This window comes from Heliangelus exortis, chromosome Z, assembly GCF_036169615.1.
Source record: "Heliangelus exortis chromosome Z, bHelExo1.hap1, whole genome shotgun sequence".
Taxonomy (NCBI): Eukaryota; Metazoa; Chordata; class Aves; order Apodiformes; family Trochilidae; genus Heliangelus; species Heliangelus exortis.
Window position 1 is genome coordinate 434,466 of NC_092454.1, and position 18,347 is coordinate 452,812.

The following is an 18,347-nucleotide window of genomic DNA, read 5'->3' on the forward strand; positions in this document are numbered from 1 at the left end:
GCCTTCCTCAGGTGGGCAAGGGCACAGGGGACTTCCAGTGGTTCCCTGAACTCTTGAGGTTGCCTTTCTCAAAAGCATTTTGAGAGCTGGGCTTCACCAGGGCCATGGCATCCTGTGAGGGTGCATGCAGAAGTCAGCGTGTTCCAGAACAAATGGCTGACAGAAATCATTCATTCCCCTTGAAGATGTAATTTGGGGGTGTTCAGTTATTTTCAGGCAGTCATTCAATGTGGTAAATGTCTGTATGAAGCAGCTATACAAATCAATACAAACCAATGTGCTGGAAGCCTGTCATTTGCATGGCAATCTGAGGGAAGCTTAGCAGCATTTGGACTGCAGGTTATTTCTGTGGCCTGTTTGTGCTGATTCATGCTGTTTCAGGTAACTACTTTTCCCCTAAAAGCATCATAAAGATCAGCAAGATGGGCTGAGTTGTTCAGCTGTTACCAGTAACATTTCCTGTCTCTTATGAGTAATACGTGATCTGCCTCTTGTGCTTTGAATTATGTCTAGTTTTATTATTTTCCTGCTTCCTTGTAGAAGCTCTTGTTGCAGGTAGATTAGTTGATGAATACATTTTTAATGAAGGGTAATACTCTGCTGAAGCATTTGGCTGCAGTGAGAACAGAAATGTCCTGCCTAGCCCTTGGGAGCCCCTTTGCCCCAGCCAGGTTTATAAAATTGTCACCTGGACTGAACACTTTGCTTTACATTTGTGTTGTCAGAAAGGACAGATAAAATGAGTCTCAGATGCAGATGTCTGCTTTAATAGAGACATCAAAGTACTCTGGGGCTCTCAATTCCTTTCCTGGTTGTTTGGATTGCAGTCCTGTTGCTCTATGGACCTAAACAGGCTTTGTTTCATCACCCCTTTTTAGCTTAAAATCCCAGTTACTGGCAAGATGAACAATGTGCTACAGCTGAAAATAGCCAAGCAATTACTTCTGACTTTTGGTGGAAAATGTAATTGAATTAATTGTGCATCTGCTAAGGAGTCCTTGGGGGGCCCCCACCCCAGAGCTGAGTGTTAGACATGGAGTTCTGGCTGGGTTTGGGAGGGCACATTCAGTCCTCCTCTGAGCAGGCTTGGGTTTGCACTGTTCCTTTCTCCTGTAACACACAATAAAGAAAAAAACCTAGTAAGCAGAGGAAAGTGTTTTAAAAACATGGAACTTGGTGAGAATGGAAATTCAAAGCAATTCTCTTTTTTCTTTTCCTGTTACTCTATTGCAACACTTCTCCTGCTGGCAAGGCAAAGGGGTATCACTTGCCCAGCTCCTTATCCCCGGGCAGGGTGCTGGCTGGGAAGTGCTGGATGGAGTTTCTCAAGTGAGATTGCAGCGTGTTCTCACCCCAGCAGGACACTGGTGCTGCTGTGTTACAGCCAGGGCTGTGCTGGTTTATGGAGGGGACTATTTCCCTATCAGTTTGGCAAAACACATTTCTTTGTTTCACAACAGCATGAACCTGACAGCTTTCTGTTTGCATGACGTGGTAAAGGGCTTGGCAACTGCTCATGGTTCAGCTGCTGAGCTGGGGCAGCTCTGGCACCCTCAGAATTAGAGCTGGTGCCCGAGAGAGGCTGTGGCAGGGACCTGCTCTGCTTTTACCTGGGTTTTGCTTTGGTTTGTTTGGGGCTTTGTTATTTGGTTGTTTGGGGTTTATTTGTTTGGTTCGGTTTTTGCTACTTAATGTAATCTTACTAGAGTGAAGAACTATGGGACAAACCTGTAATATCTTAGAATTGGGCTTTGAATTTATTTCCTTTTCTTTTTAAACACATACTTAAATATCAGTGAAGCATCTTGATGCAGAATTTTTGCCCTATTTTAACTCCAGAGACCTGAAGTAGTTCACAAAGGTCTCTCTGAGCTTGCTTTTTGTACTATCTGAGTTTGGCTTATGACTCTTACTTAAAATATTGATGTTATTATGTTCTTCAACAAGGGTCTGTGGCAAGGTTTGAGAAACTCTTGCACTAAGCTCTGCAGAAAGGTGTGAGTTGGCTGTGCAGAATAATGTGCTAAGGGGATGAGGCTGCAGGCTGTGCTTCTGTTCTTAGGGACTGATGTCTGGCAGGTATGTGATTGCTAGGCTTGTTCTGCTTCATATTCCAGGTTTTCATGTCCACAATAAATAAAAGTAACAAACTCAGCAGCATCTAAAATCTTTTACTATATATATGCTTTGCTCTAGATGGATCTGTAACTTTGTTTTAGGGCTGCTTTGAGCAAGTACCTGATTTTCTGATTTGCAGCATTCAAGTTATGCTGCTTGGGCTCCTCAGTCTTGTAACAGTGCCATATGCAGAGGAGAATTTAGAATAGGATTATTTTTGTTGTTGTGGTTTACTGCCTTCAAACAAGTGCAATAAATGTGTTGGTTTGGTTTTGGTTTGGTTTTTTCTTTTTTTCTTTTTTTTTTTTTTTTTTTTCACCAAGGTTTAAGTTATTCCCAATTAGTTGGTACATGCCCTGAGGCACGAGCAGCCAGAAAGTTACTTGTGTGTAAATATGCTGCCAGTGTGGAGTTCTCTGCCCTTGCAACTGCTCAACTTGATCCCCCAGCAGCAGAATCCTTCAAGGTTTAAATGTTACAGATAGCCAAGTAGGTCTCATTTTAGGAAATGCTCATTCTGTCTCTGAGAGGAGCTGCGCAGTGGTTTTTGTGCTGGAATTTTGTTTTGCTCATTATTTTTTTTCCCACCACGTATGTTCAAACATTACTAATCACTGGTTGAATCTAAGCTTGATGTGAGAGAGAATTCTTTCAGAGAAATTTGGTTTTAGCTTTTTGATAAGTCTATTCAATGCAAGATCCATAAAAACAGTGTTCATTTCAGGTTATGTTATTGTGAAAAGGGAAAACCAGGTGGTGAACTATTGTTTGAAACATTTTTGTCCCCAGTTCCAGCAAACCCAACCCCTTTTTTTGTTCACTTGAAAGGCTGTTTTGTAAGTGTTTGTTAGTTCAGCTCAGGTCTGAACATAAGAAATCGTCTGTCTCTCTTCTGAGAGGAGATCCTTTTAAGATGGGACCATTGATTTATTTTATTTCACCATTGTTCATAAATAATCTGTTCCCCCTGCATGGCATCACCTTTCTACCTTCTTGTTTGTTTTGGTTTGTTTTATTACTTGTGGTACCTTTTTTCCTCCTCAAAATAGTAACTGCTGCAAAAATCAGTAGGAGCCTCCTCTCTTCCTGCCCTGTTTATTTCCTCCTTGGTTTCTGCTGTCTCCATCCTGCATCCTGGTGGATGTGTGCTGGCCTCTTTTCCCATCCCCTGCTAGCTGGCACCTCTGCTGCTCTCTGCTGTCGGTTCCTCCCTTCTCCTCTTTCACCTCCTGATCCCTCCCCATCTTCCTCTGAACTTCTGACATGGCACTGACACCCCAGCCAGCCCTTTTCATGCAGACCAGGTGTCAAGAAACTCAATTCTAACCCTCTCTGTCACCCTGTCACCGTCAGACTCCTTCACCTTCATCCCCACACCCCCTCTCTGCTCTCTGGGGCACTGCTGGTCCCCAGGGGCAGGCTGTGTGTGGAGCAGGCAGGCAGCAGTGCTGCCCAGGAGGCTCTGGGGATGCCAGAGGGGAGGTCCCTGGAGGTCCCTGGGGCAGGGATGCAGCAAACACTGCCTGAGATCCCTGCCCTGTCTCCTGCAGCCAGCAGCACAGGCTGCTTCTCTTTGCATGTGAGGTATTTCCATTGAACTGTGCATCTGTAATGGGAAACAAATGCAGTGGTTTTTTTGACATCTCATTTAACCCTTTGCAAGATTAATGAGTTCATTAATCATTAAACAGTTAATGAGTAAAGTTTAATAGACTAAAGGCTGAATCTGTGTGTGCTGGGGCTATAGGCTGGTTTTGTTTATCTCAGAGGGAGAGCAATTCCAAGGTCTGGTGGTATTTTCTGTTCTAAGGACTGCACACGTAAGGCTCTTCAGCACTCCCCCCCAGCAGTCCCCACGTATCAGCAGGGCAGAATCCATGGCTACTGCAGACCTTCCTGCAGTTATGGGTATTGTATGTTTATTTCAGAGAGGATCTGAATGTCATGTCCTGCTATGAGAGGGCTTTGTCTCATATTCACACTATCACAGAAATGCCATGGTTGGAAAAGACCTCTCAGATCACTGAGTCCAACCATCAAACAGCTTGGGATTGAAAACATAAGGAATTTCTTCTGCCTGAACAGACATTCAGTCCCCAGAATATCTGAGTGAATGTAAGCCCAAAGCAGAGATGTGGGTGCAGAGTCTGGCCCTGGCTTGCTTGCCACCAGCAGAGGAGGAACAGTGGGGATTGCATCAGGGACCTGTTCCTGCCATGGTTCTGTACATGTTGTCCTGGGCCCCACGACTCAGCTGGTAATGAGTAGGTTGCTCTGGAGATAAATCTTTGATTCAGGTTTCTGGTTAATACTTTTCTTCCTTTCTTTATTAGGTGAAATATGAGATTGTCTGGGGATGGGGTGGTAGCTGAGAAAGAACAGAAGGGGTAAAAAGAGGAGAAATAAACCAAAATACCACAGTGAGGTATTCAGATGCCTGAGTTTGAACTCGAGTCTCCTGTGTCATGAGGTGAACTCTCCAATTCCAAGGCTATTTAGGAAAATAAATGATCTTTTCACCAAAGTTTCAGGTTCCACACCCATGTCAGTGCCTACCTGTCGTATCCCTGGCTAATTGCATCAGTGAGCAGCTTCGAACAGCTTGAGTGGGTCATGGGGGAAGTTATATTAATTCATATTATATCAGAACGTGCCTTCATATGATACCTGGTGGTTTTGGCTTATTTTGTAACCTGCCAGACTTGAATCAGCACAGTGCTGTGGCTCCTGAGTGCTGCAGGCTTTGGGCTCCCAGCCAGCAGTCGTGCCATTTGAGTAGCATATTAAGTGCTCATGTAATATTTATATCTCTCTTATAAGAGATATTAAAGATGGGAAAGCATTTGGCTTGACAAAAATAGAAACCAATGCGGATATTGTCAGGGTTTGGTGTCAGCCCATTTGTAGGTGCTGGTTGGAAGGGAGCTGCACGTGAGTAGATGGCTGCTGGGCTCTGTTTACAAGCAGTTAATGGGATGATGTCTGTGCAGCAGATACCTTAAGCTGGAGAAGATATCTCAGAGATTTAAAATGCTGGAGGAGGCAGGGATCCCCTGCTGCACATCCTGCTCCTCTCTGAGATCCTCCAGCTGCAGCAGCCCAACTCACAGCTACATTGGGAGTTTTCCCAGAGCTATAATTGACATAAACTTCATGGCAAGGGGAGATCCCAAGCTGGGAGATCACATGATGGTGCTCGAGGGTTGGGAAGCACTTGCACATTCTGAAGTACTTTGGGCAGAGGTGCACACACACATCATCACAGCTTCCACTGTCTGCTCTTGTGTGCTGAGCCACAAATTTGTGATAAACTTCCTGGGGCCTTTGGACACCAAGACTTGCAATGAGGAGTAACCTCTGGAGAGGGGAGAGGAGGTGAGGGCTGGTTTGGGAGAGGCTGGGATGGAGGGGCCCCCGATGGTGTGGCTTGCCCTGCTGAGTGCCTGGTGCTGGCCCTGCCAGGTGTCTGCAGGCTCCCAGGTTCCTCTCCCCGCTCAAGGTGTGCTGTGCCAGGAGCACAGGGTGTTCCCTGGGCTGGCGTGTGAGCACGTGTAATTAATTACACAGAGCAGAATGGTGACGAAGGGCTGTGAAAATAAGGGCCTCATGACTTAGGTCTGTGATGGAAAACCCAGCCCCTGCTCAACGCTCTCCCAGGGAAACTGGTTTCAAATGTGGCTTCTGGTGACCAGGATCAACAGAGTGAGATCACAGCCCTGGTTGCCAGCTCTTGCTACACTAACTCCTTTCCCTGATTTGCATGAAATGCTGGCAGGACACCAGCAGGATGATCTCAGAAAGGGATTCAGAGACCACCTTGGATGAGGACTCCCAGCCCAACGACGAGGTGATGCCGTACAGTGACGATGAGACGGAGGACGAGCTGGAGAATCATCAGCCTGGGGCTGAGCCAGGACACAGCCCCAGCAGCAGAGGCACCCACGAGGGAAGGGAGACTCTGAGGAGAGGTAACCTGACAGAATCTGGGTGTGGGGAGCAAAGGATGCTGAATGCAGAGGCTGAGCTGTCCATGGATCGGTTTGATGTTTGTGCTGGTTGGTGGGGTAGGATTTGGAATGGCTCATCTGGAGCTGTGGAGGAGTAATTGATGGCAATGCAGTTTAACAAGGGGCAGAATGATAACCAGCTTCATTCCCATCTGCAGCCAGACCTCTGCCTCTGCTCATTGCGTAGAGCTGCAGGGTGACCTCGTCCTAATTAAGGCAGGCACAAGGTGTACGTAGCCTGTGGTCTGAGAACTGCTCCATGGAACTTCAGATCCCTGTCTTCTCCATCATCTGGAGACCTGAGCCAGCATAAGCAACTTTGCTGTGTTTTGTCAGCTGGTTTGCATGTATTTCTGCTTTCTAAGTCTTGCACAGATTATCTTTCATCTTCATTGCTAACTTTTTAGCCTCCTGACTTTACTTGCAGTGGTTTCAGGCTCACAGAAGGGTTGGGTGAGTAGCAGGAGTTCAGAGAACCCCCTGGAGACAGTCTGTGTGCTGCTGCCAGCACAGGAACATAAACAGGAGCAACCTCTCTGGCTTGTTTTAGACATACCTGTCCCTAACCTTTGTCCAAGGAAAGTCTGTAGCTACCCTAAATACCTTCTTCTCAGTGTTGCAATGTGAGTACTTTTTATTTAGCCACTGCCTGTTTAATATGTACAGATTTCCTATTCACGTGGCAATGGGGAACAGTTGATCACCTCAAATGTTACAACCACCTATTAATTGTTTTCATTTTATAACCACCTATTACACGTTTAGTTTTGGGGTTGTTTTTGTTGTGTTTTGGTTTTTGGTTGTTGTTTTTTTGTTTGTTTGTTTGGTTGTTTTTTTTACAATGACTGGGGTAACATAATCTGTAGAATAAACAGAGTTCTCTTAACCTCTCATCATCCATCACATTTTCTTGAGTTCTCATCATGACTGTTGCTCTCTTCCCTCCTCTCCTTGCTCTTTTTATTTATCTCCAGGTACTTTATTCTGTAGATGCAGTACATCAGCAACCACAGGTTTGCTTTATGGCCTGGTATAATCACAAGAAAAAGAAAATAGGGAGAAACAAACCTGAAACAGGACCTCCTAGACCTTCAGTTTCTTTTCTGAAACTTTCTGCTTTTTCCTTTATCCTGGTGGATTGGAGGGAGTCTGAAAACAGGGAGTTGAGTTTTCATTCTGTCCCCCAAAGGGCTTGTAGTTTCCCCTGGTTCAGTGTAACCACGAGCTCCTGCTCTGTATACAGTTAATGTTACCCCAATTCTTACCCAAAATGTGGGCTAGAACTGTGGGTATGGCAGACTTCCTTTGAACTCCAAACCAGAGCAAAAGCTGTAAGGAAGTAAGAGATGTTAAAGATGTCTTCATTATCTTCTCAGCTTGCAACCATTATGCTGGAAATGAAAGTTGTGTGGTCCCAGAGATCCTGGATATCATTCACAGGCTGGTTTGGGCTGGAAGTGACTTTATCAGCCAGGTCTGACCCCCCTGCATGGACAGGGACACTTCCCACCAGCCCAGGTTGCTCCAAACCCCATCCAGCCTGGCCTTAAACACTTCCAGGGATGGGGCAGCTTCCCTGGGCATGTCAAACAAGAACTTGATTAATGCATTGGATGGGGGAAAAAAAAAAAAAAAAAGCAAAAAAAAAAAAAGCAGCAGCTTTGTGGCTGGGTTTGAGTTAATCAGCCTTATCAGTCATTCCTACCTCAGAGCAGCCCTGGAGCACCTTCACCCCTGCTTCCCCAGGGCCCTGGCAGTGGGTGCCAGTCCCCACCCCACACCTCTGCCTCGGGGAGTTTCAGCCCATCCATGCTCCACAGTGCTGGATGTGCCCAGGTCACGAGGAACCCATGAAACCAAGAGGAGCACCCATTAAGGACAATTACTGTGGGTCAGAGAAAAGGGGGAGATATTTGGCTGATGAGTCAGGAAAACTGGATTGCAAAATGTCCTCTGCCTCATCCTTCCCAGGCAGGCAAAGAGCTCCTGGGAATCATCTTAAGAACTTGCTGAAGGAATTCGGAGGGGAGTTTCTTTGGTGTGGGCAGGGCCTGACTTGTGGGAAGGAGGTAGCCTGGGAAAAGGGGAGCATGGAAAAGAACTTGACAGCAGGAGGCATTCTGACAGTAGCAGTGGTCAGACAAAAGCTGTGTATATCCCCAGATGAACTCCATTTAAAGATGGACTTTGTAGGATTTAGGCTAACAAGAGTGATGAAGGCTGCTCATAAAATACACAAAGCCTTGGTAAAATCCCATAGGAGAGAACAGACACATAGAATAAGAACAGAACTTTTGAAAACACTAGGATAGTGAGCATTAGAGAAAAATGTGTTCCTGGGAATCACCAACCCATTCCTGAGGAACAGGCCTGGATGATGGGAGAGAGGGAGTATCCCATAGTCTGTGCAGGAAGAGGAATAGAAAGGAAGATGCTAACCACTGAGTGCTAGGTAGACACACATGGTAGAAAACACTGAGTAACTGGACTTCAACAGACTCTTAGCACACTGAAATACCTGCCCCTAGGAAAAACAAATAGCCTGAAAACTTCTGGAAAACCCTTTTTAGACAAAGTACTAAAAAGCAGTCCCCAGTCTTGTTTCAACTGAAAGTACCTATAAAAGATGGAAAGAGAAAACCTGAAACTGGCAGATTTGTTCCCCTCTGTTTATGTTTATTGTGAGGTGCTGACCCATTCTGCTTTGTCTCTTCCAGACTGCAGCTGGCAAGTTAAAGCCAATGATGAACGCTTCTACGAACAGCCCCAGTTTAAGAGAACAGTTTTTCTGTGTTTCAAAAGAAGCAAATATTCAGTAAGTTTTCTTTATCTCAGCTTTGTGCTAATAGTACTTGTCAGGGTGAATACTTAATCTCACTGAGACCTTCCCAGCCACTGCTGGTTTGTGTAAAAGCCACAGCTGATGATTCCTTAGGCTTGTGTCCTCAGTCTGAGTGCCAAGTTTTTGTTACTCAGCTATGACTGTTGCAAACGTCTCCATAAAGTGTCACCTTTCATACAAGAAGTGTCAGTGTAGTATCAGGCAATACCCTGATTAAGATAGACAGGGGCAGCCCTAAAAGTAGACATTTGGGCATATCAGGTCATTTAAACTGTCTAAATACACCTGATTATGATAAAGGAGACATTTTAATCTTGTTTATCAGGACAAAAGATTGAATTATTTTTTTTCCTGGTCCTAATTTTTTGATATAAAGCTAGGATGCTTGTATGTGGTGCTGCTTGTGAGTAACAGAGGCTGAGGCTGCAGGGGGACACTTGGGCTTTGTCTGCACTGGTTCCCTGCTGAGACACCTGCCTTGCAGACTTGGGATTATTTCAGGTGTGACTATGAACATTTAATAATTAAATGCTAAAAGTAGAGCTAAACAAATGAAAATCCTTCATGCTTGGACTAGGTAGGGACTGGCACTCCTGAGAGATAACCCTTGCTTGTCTGACATTGTCCCTCCTGAAGAAGCCTAATTAGCAGTCCTTTGTGTCTGGATTTACTGCTTGTAGTCTGATGCCCAAGAGCAATTGTATCCCTGACAGTGAGACCCTGTGTTGAGCAGGTAATGTAATGTCAGGAGGCATCACAGAGAATATTGCCTACAAGGAGGGGAGCACAGAAGTTTCCTCCTCTTCTCTGTGCTCATCTGGCAGTGCCATGTGCTCCCTGTCATTTGTGGGGACAGGCTGTCACCTTTCCATGCTGGTACTGTGCAGTATCAGTGTAGTCAAAGCTTTAGTCTGAGATGCTTTTTGGGGTGTGCTAATGTCAGTGAAACAGGCCTTTTTTTGCCTTATTTTGTTAAGATGATGACCCATGTTAAACTGTTGAGGAAAAGTGCAACTCCAACCAAGTTGATAGGAAGGATTACCCTAGTAAAATGTTTTACTTAAAAACATGAATTGCACATTTGTAAGGTAAGAAGAATCTGCTGTTGTGAATGACATCTATTTTTCTTCAACAGGGAAATGCAATCAAGACATACAAGTACAACCCTATCACTTTTTTACCACTGAATCTGTTTGAGCAGTTTAAAAGAGCAGCCAACTTCTATTTCCTCGTTCTACTTATTTTGCAGGTAAGAAAGGCAGAGAGAATGGTAACTGTGTGTTAATTTGGGGTGCTGATCTACTGAGCCACATGATGCTTATCACACAGTTGGGTGCTATCCTGTCAGGGAATCACAGGGGACTCTGTGGGGGACTCTCTCTGAACTACTGCAGAAAATAAGCCCATGTTCACAGAAATGCAATTGTTAAAGAGGTGATGCTGAGGCAGGGCAGCAAGCTCAAACTCTCCTCCAAGACTTCTGTTCATCTTCACAACTTGACTTAAAATTCTCTCTCTGTGTTGGTTTCCTTTCTTGTGTTATAATCAGATCACCATTAAATGTCTCAAAGTTGACCTTGAGTGATAGATAATACTTTTTGTCTTTTTTAGTCAATTCCCCAAATAACAACCCTGTCGTGGTACACAACGCTGCTGCCCTTGCTCCTGGTGCTGGGAATCACTGCAGTCAAAGACCTAGTGGATGACATTGTAAGAAACATCTTTTGTTAATATTAAAAGCAAAAAACCCCAACAACCCAGTGTTGTTAATTTCTTTCACTGTGACACGCAGTAGGGAGCACATTCTCTGCTCCTGCTTTTCAGGCTCGTCACAGGATGGACAGTGAGGTTAATAACAGGACATGTGAGGTCATCAAGGATGGAAGGTTTGTACTGTTTCCTTCTTCACTTTTGTGAGTGCTGTTTGTTACTAAGTTTCATCACAGGTTTTAAGCCACAGGTGATAGGGAAAGTTCAGCATTTTGTCCTTTATTATTTCCCATGTCTCTGTGAAAACCTAATTGAAAATGAAGGAGAATTGCCCAAAGGAGTAATTTAAACTTAATTGTGTAACACTAAATCAGTAATAAGAGCAACTTCTCTGGAGAGAAGGGCAGAAATTCATACACAGGTGAAGAGGGAAGAGAAAAAGCAGTTTGACTTCTGAGTTAGAGATCCCCAACTAAATTGCAGTTACCAAAATGAAAAAAACACACCCTGCCAAGATTTAATGATTTTATAGCAAGGGAAATTTAATACTGCAAGATTTATAGAGTTCACAGTGTTCTAGATTAAATACTAATATTATTAAATTATCTTAATGTTAGGTTCAAGAACACAAAATGGAAAGATATTAAAGTTGGTGATATAATTCGTCTGAAGAAAAATACTTTTGTTCCTGTAAGTACTTAATATAGATTTGTTGTATGTTTCTGCATGAATCTTGACTTGAGTTTATTTGATGCTTAATTTTTTTTTTTGTTTTTCTAGGCTGATATTTTGCTGCTATCCAGCTCAGAACCAAACAGTCTTTGCTATGTAGAGACAGCTGAACTAGATGGGTAAGGCTCTGTTTAAGGATTTCTTGGATTTAAATTTGCCTGCTTCTGAGCAAGAAGTTACTAATTTGGCTAAAAGAGTGGGAAGTGTCTGTTACAGTCTCTAATTGTCACTTGCTAAGCCAAACATGTAAAGCTCTGTCCATGTAAAGACTGACGAGTACCAGAGGTTTCTTCCAACCTGGACTTTTGTAGGATTTTAAACTTGTCCTATTCCCTGTCAGTGGGAAAACAATAATACATATTTTTCTTTGGGAGTTTTTGACAAAAAGGGCTCAGCTAAAACAAATTTTACTCTCATGTTGCTTTGTAAATATTGTTTCAGTTCATGTCATCAGAAAAACTAGTGCTGAATTATTTTTGAGAGGTCCCTAATGATAGGGACCTCACCTAATGAGGGGAGATGTTAGTTTTTCTGGATGAGTGGTATATTCTTCACTCAGCCTCTAGTGATCTTAGAAACTGTGACTTACAACATCGAGCAAAACAAGGTCCTGTTTCTGTTGCAAAAGGTTTGTTCTCTGCTGGAGCTTTCAGGAGCATCAGTTACTAAATGTTGCTTTCAAATAACCATGACTTCAAACTTCATGAACACTTCATGTCCATGCAAATCCATGGCTTTGCCTTTGCTCCCATGTAGGAGGCTGGCACCTGTGGCATATTGATTTGCTTAATTTAACTTTGTTCAAACATCTTTCCTACATCCACATTTTTAATAAAATGACCTTTTTCTTCCTTTCTTCTTAGTGAGACTAACTTAAAATTCAAAATGGCCCTGGAGGTAACGCACAGACACCTTCAAGAAGAGAGGGCAATGGCAGACTTTAATGGTTTGTACACTTTTATTCTTTTATTCAAATGTTGCTCAGGCAGTTTACAGCCCAAGTAAATAAACCCTGGGTGGGGACGGAAGTGTTGCCAGGGGTGCTTGTGATTCTGCAGCTGGTGGCTTCCTGGCTTTTGTCAGGAGGCAGTGGAAGAAAATTGCCCAAAGGAAACTGGTTCTGCACAAAACCTGCTCTGGAGATGAGACCTTTGCCAGGAGTGAGCTACAGCACCATGAGCAGGGATGCTGGAGCCCTTTAAGAGTGTTTGCATGCCTGCTGTGCAAAAAAAAAAAATTGTTTGCTGTTGGAATTGGACCAGGAAAATATCTTCTGTTGTCCTTTCAAATTTCTCATCATGATCTAGATGCTTTGTGGGAGCATTCTGGAAACCTGGAGGGCAGGAACCCCTTTTCTTAGTGAGACCTCTCACAGAATTTTATCTCAAGCTGAATTTTGCAGCAATCTTAAAATGGCAAATGCTTAAAAAAAAAGGGGGAAAAGAGTGTTTTTACAGCTTACATTTCAAAGAGATTGTTTACTCAAAACACTCATTTTCTCGAAAAACCCAACCTTATGAAGTAAGATTACTTGTGTGGTGGGTACAATTCAATGCATTTTTATTTAACTCTTGCATATTAACCTATTCTCCTCCAAATTTGTTAGGTGTGATTGAGTGTGAAGAGCCTAATAACAGACTGGATAAGTTTGCAGGAACATTGTTCTGGAGAAACACAGGTTATCCACTGGATGCTGATAAGATTTTATTACGTGGGTGTAAAATCAGGAATACAGATTTCTGCCATGGAGTGGTCATATTTGCAGGTATTTATGAATTGAACATGTGTAATATTAACTGATTAAAAGCATAACACCTTTATCAAATAACATTTTCTGTATTTTACGGCCCAGGCTTGTAAAATAGTAACACCAACACTTGTTTATATGTTGTAATTCCTCATTTTTTATCTTTATTTCTAGGTGCTGATACAAAAATAATGAAAAATAGTGGGAAGACAAGATTTAAAAGGACAAAAATTGACTCCCTTATGAATTACATGGTCTACACTGTAAGCTTTTTTTGTTTAAAGTTCAGCTGTCTGAGTTCATTTTATGTGAGTAGGGTGAATGCAAATTTAGGAAGCTCGAGGCAATGTTTCTGAGGTGTCTCTGTGTACTCTGCAGATTTTTGTTCTCCTGATCCTGCTGTCAGCTGGCCTGGCCATCGGGCACACTTACTGGGAGCAGCAGATTGGCAACTCCTCCTGGTACCTCTATGATGCACAGGACTTCAGTCCTCCCTACAGAGGCTTCCTCAACTTTTGGGGATACATCATTGTTCTGAACACCATGGTTCCCATCTCCCTCTATGTCAGGTAGGCAAACACCCTGGTCTTTAATAGCAGAACAGGGGACGGGGCTGAACTACTTAGCCCATGGAATAACAGTGAATGGACCTGATTTCCCACTGAGGGTAACAAGTACAGCTTCATGTCAGGTGGGAAAGAATATTAGTTCTCTGTCTCACTAAAAAGACATCAGGTACACTCACCTTCTTCACTGAGGGTTTACAAGAGAGCAATCTGTATGGTTTTCAAATAAACTCATCAGTCAGGAGTCTTTGACTTAGAATTCAAGGCTTCTCCTACAGTTTTAAGCCTATCTGCTCTGTATTTGACTAAGGAAAAAGTTCTCCCAAGCAGTGATCACTGACAAAATTGGAGACTGGATCCTGTAGTATTTATCTTCCCAGTCTAACTCCACAATCACAGTGCACAAAGGAAACTACTTGAAAAAATAATATGAAAATGGAAAAAAATCATGTTTTCTAGATTTGTTTCCGAAAAAAGGGGACTTATTGCTCCATAAAATATGAATAGTTTTGCCTTTGACAAACCTGTCTGTAAGATACTTGAAGTCATCCAGACTCCTACCTGATTGATCTTCTCCACATTGTACTTAAAATGCTCTTCCCCAGAGGGATTTCTGTTGATGCTTTGGGCTTGATGAGGCTGAAATGCTTTTCCCCAGCTGCTGCAGTGCTGCTGAAGCTGAGCTGTGTGGTCCCAGCTCAGCTGAGTGGCTGCTGCAGGGATGATGGTGCTCCCCAACCTTCTGCTAAGTGCAATCCTTTGGTCTTAAGCTACGTGGGCAATCTGAGTCCTGGAAAACAGCCCCAGTCCCCTGGAACTGATAACCTGTCAGTATTTTGAAGTACGAGTTGCTTCTGGCAGTAAGAAAACTCATTTTGTTTCCCTCAGTGTGGAAGTGATCCGTTTGGGCCAAAGCTATTTTATAAACTGGGACCTGCAAATGTATTACCCTGAGAAGGACACGGCTGCCAAGGCCAGGACCACCACACTGAACGAGCAGCTGGGGCAGATCCAGTACATCTTCTCTGACAAGACAGGAACCCTTACACAGAACATCATGACCTTTAAAAAATGTTGCATAAATGGCCAAAGATACGGTGAGTCTGGTGTGGAAACCATGGCTGGCACAGGAGCTCTGGGCTGTCAGAGGAACACAGGGAAGCCCCTGCACAAACCAGCAGGAGTGGTAATGTTTGTCTGCACATGAGGCTTTTTAGGTTGAACTGAGCTGCCACAATTTAGCTCTGTCATGGAGTAAAGCTCCAGTAAAATTGAATTGTTGGGGGTTTCCCCTTCAAAAAGAGGAAACTGATTGACTTGAACAGAAACGTTTCAGTAGAAAAGTCAGGACTTAGTGATTTACAGAAAGGTTTATGTTTGGTAGAAGTCCTTCAGGGACAGAATTAATCTAGAAAGAAATAAGAACATTTAAGGAGTTCAATCAGCAGTTCTTCGTTTCCATGTTAGTTACTTCCATGTTCAGTCCTGTCTGGGTTTCAATTTTTGGTATAGGCAGCATATGTACTTCCAAACTATTGTTTGGCAACTCCAAATAATGAAGAACTCAGTGTGCTAATGCCATGTGCTTATGAAACATCCTACTTCTGAAGAGGTGAGGAATTTCTGATAGTGAAAGCAGTTTTAAGACAACATGGATGTTTAATGACAATTCCATGGCATGCTTTTTTTCCTTTGTGTTTGCTTTGGTGTCTCTGGGATACACAAGTTCAGCTGCTGTGAATTAATTTGCCTTTTTTAAAAAAATCTGAGCTGTTCTATTGTAGTAGATATTGTATGTATTTTTTATTTTGTGATTAGACTGCAAAACCTTTGTTATTCTGTCCTGTGCCTTCTAAGTGATGGTGCTTGCATTGCAGGAGACTGTCGGGATGAAGCGGGGCAGCTTCAGAGCCACCCTGAGGTAGGTCAGTCCCATCTGGCAGTGAAGTCCCCAGTGTCTGTGGAAGAGGGAAGGTTCCCTTGCCAAAGCATCAAGAGATGCAGGTAGGCACAAAGCAGCTGCACAGGAGGTAACACAGATTCTCTCTTCTTCTGTTTTCTGAGCAGCAGGTGGATTTCAGCTGGAACATGTACGCAGATGGAAAGTTCTTGTTCTACGATCACTACCTGATAGAGCAAATAAAAGCTGGAAAGGAGCCAGAAGTTCAAAAGTTCTTCTTTCTGCTTGCCATTTGCCACACAGTCATGGTTGACACTTCTGAAGGTGAGTAGGTTTATCTGGGTTTTTTCTTGTGTAAAGCAAAAACTCCAATCCAGTTGCACAAGGGTGGGGTCTGAAGTTCGGTCCCGTAAGTTAGAAGGAGTGTTAGGCTGCTAATTAAATGAAACAAAAGCAAGAGCTATTCCCTGTGCTGAGTTTATCTGATTCTTTATGGGAGGGAGGAGGGCTGTCTTTATTGCAGTTACAGTTGTGGCAAGTCAGTATCTTAAATAACAGCAGACACAGAAATGGAACAGTTTACACAGAGGTCTTGTGTTTTCATCTTACAGCTCTTGTGTCTGTTCAAATACATCTTTAAAATCTCCAGAGCATAAACAAATAAAACAATAAAGACATAGCATGGTCTCTGGTTCCACATACACGTGTGAAAGTACAAACACATTTGGAAACTTGTTTTCAGTGTGAAGAAACAAGTGTTTTCAGCATGAGACTTTCATGTCTTACTCCTGCGCTCACCTTCACAGACCTCTACAAATCATGGATGTCTGTCCTAAGAGTACTGACAGCAAAGAACCAAAATGAATTACAAAAATGTAATAGAAACTAAATTTAAAGGTGAATAGATATTGAAACATTCATGAATGTGAAAAACAAGGTTGGAAGACAATTAAAATACTAAAGAGTGAAACTGCTTTACTTCCACCTTTGCCAGGTCTCCGTGAGACCAACAATCTCTTGTCCTTGTTTGCCTTTCCTACTCTTCCTCTTTCTGCTACATTATGTTCATGTCTGTGGCCAAGGACTTGTTCTGTGGAGCTTCCTTTGGAAATGCTTAAAATGATAAATTGAGAAATTAAAATATTTGAGTTGTATTTGTTTTGAGACAGAGAAGTTACGGTTTTTACTTTTCTACCTGGAGGGAAGAGGGTCCTGTGACTGTTTGGAAAGCACACATAATAAAAAGCAGGGCTGTCTCTACTCCCTCTTCTCTGTGTTCACGGCACAGAAATGTGTGTCAATTTTTTCTCTGAGGTGTCCAAATGCCCCTGTAATGCTCAGGTGTACCCTGCCTCTCTCTTCACTTTTTCCATGGTCCAGGCCAGCTCTATTACCAAGCAGCTTCCCCAGATGAAGGGGCCCTGGTTACAGCAGCCAGAAACTTTGGCTACGTTTTCCTGTCACGGACACAGAATACCATCACCATAAGTGAAATGGGGATTGAAAGAACTTATGATGTCCTTGCCATCTTGGATTTCAACAGCGACAGGAAGCGGATGTCTGTCATTGGTGAGCCCATCACAACCAACCTCTGCACGAGGGCCCACTTGTGTCTCACGGCTGAAAAAGGGGGTGCCAGGGAAGCAGTTTGAAGTCAGGACTTACAGCTGTGTAGCACACACTCCTGTGGGAGATTTTAACCCACACAGCTCTGGGTAGCAAAAGAGAGGCTTTGCAGTGAGGTGCCAGTGTGTCCCCTAGGCAGTCCTGGGGCTCAGATGTGGCCTCTGCTGAAGACAATCTTGGGTCCCTTTAGTAGAGTCATAGACCTGAAGAAATGCTGCAAAGAGGATTTATTCCCCTTTTCCCCCAGAGAACAAACCAGCTGTGTGTTCCTCTAGCTGTTGGAACACTGGGTATGCAGGCTGAGGTGTAAGTAGCTCTTTCAGTTTTGATTTTAACAATCTTTACAGAAATAGGTTACTGGAACCCATGGGAATCAGTTAGAGATCTGCTGTTTTTTAAGATCATGGTTATGGTGTGTCACATCTCTGACAAATGTCTCTGCCCAGCTCCTGTGGGTGAGTGAGATGTTAACAGTGTATGAACCATGGTCCAAAACATAGTCTTTTGGAGCTTTTAAGTATCCTACCCTGTCATGAAAGAGGAGAGATGTACTTGTCAGGAAGGTTACTTAACTGAACAACAGTAGAGAGGATGAAGAAGAAACATGGTCTTGCAGTTTTGGTACTTAACTGAAGTAGACTGAAAAATCTCACTGGAAACTATTCCTTTATTTAAATGGACTCTAACATCCTGTCCCTCCTCTCACATTTTACTTCACAGTAAGAGAATCAGGTGGAAATATAAGGCTATATTGTAAGGGAGCTGACACAGTAATTTATGAACGGTTGCACCCAAGGAATCCAAAGAAAGAAGCTACAGAAGAAGCACTAGATGTACGTTTGTGTTTTATATTATTTTTTTAATTATTTTTTTATTTCATTCTATAATCCAATTTTATTAATTTCCTTCTCCTGAGCTATTAAAGCAAATGCAGACCTGTAATGGGTCCTACAAGTCCCAAGCCTGAGAAACAATCAAGGCAATATAAGTTTTCATGCATGACCTTAAAAATGTGTTCACTGGAGTGTCATGAAAAGTGAACTTAAAATTTGACTATGTGCTCTTTTTTCATAGTTATCGCTACACTCTGCTCTTTTTG

The 18,347-nt window shown here is 43.1% G+C and overlaps 1 protein-coding gene across 2 annotated transcripts in view; it reads left to right on the forward strand.

Annotated features, from left to right (window-relative positions):
- The window catches only part of LOC139789594 (phospholipid-transporting ATPase IC-like), a 31,967-nt gene that overhangs the window by 4,810 nt on the left and 8,810 nt on the right, over positions 1-18,347 (forward strand). For both annotated transcript variants that reach the window (XM_071730521.1, XM_071730522.1), the window contains exons 3-18: positions 5,894-6,086; positions 8,843-8,940; positions 10,103-10,216; positions 10,579-10,677; positions 10,792-10,853; positions 11,295-11,367; positions 11,458-11,528; positions 12,273-12,355; positions 13,016-13,174; positions 13,331-13,419; positions 13,535-13,725; positions 14,611-14,819; positions 15,600-15,643; positions 15,790-15,946; positions 17,003-17,191; positions 17,969-18,081. In XM_071730521.1, the coding sequence (XP_071586622.1) occupies positions 5,906-6,086; positions 8,843-8,940; positions 10,103-10,216; positions 10,579-10,677; positions 10,792-10,853; positions 11,295-11,367; positions 11,458-11,528; positions 12,273-12,355; positions 13,016-13,174; positions 13,331-13,419; positions 13,535-13,725; positions 14,611-14,819; positions 15,600-15,643; positions 15,790-15,946; positions 17,003-17,191; positions 17,969-18,081 (1,932 nt within the window). In that variant the 5' untranslated portion in view covers positions 5,894-5,905. The remainder of the gene's footprint in view (positions 1-5,893; positions 6,087-8,842; positions 8,941-10,102; positions 10,217-10,578; positions 10,678-10,791; positions 10,854-11,294; positions 11,368-11,457; positions 11,529-12,272; positions 12,356-13,015; positions 13,175-13,330; positions 13,420-13,534; positions 13,726-14,610; positions 14,820-15,599; positions 15,644-15,789; positions 15,947-17,002; positions 17,192-17,968; positions 18,082-18,347) is intronic.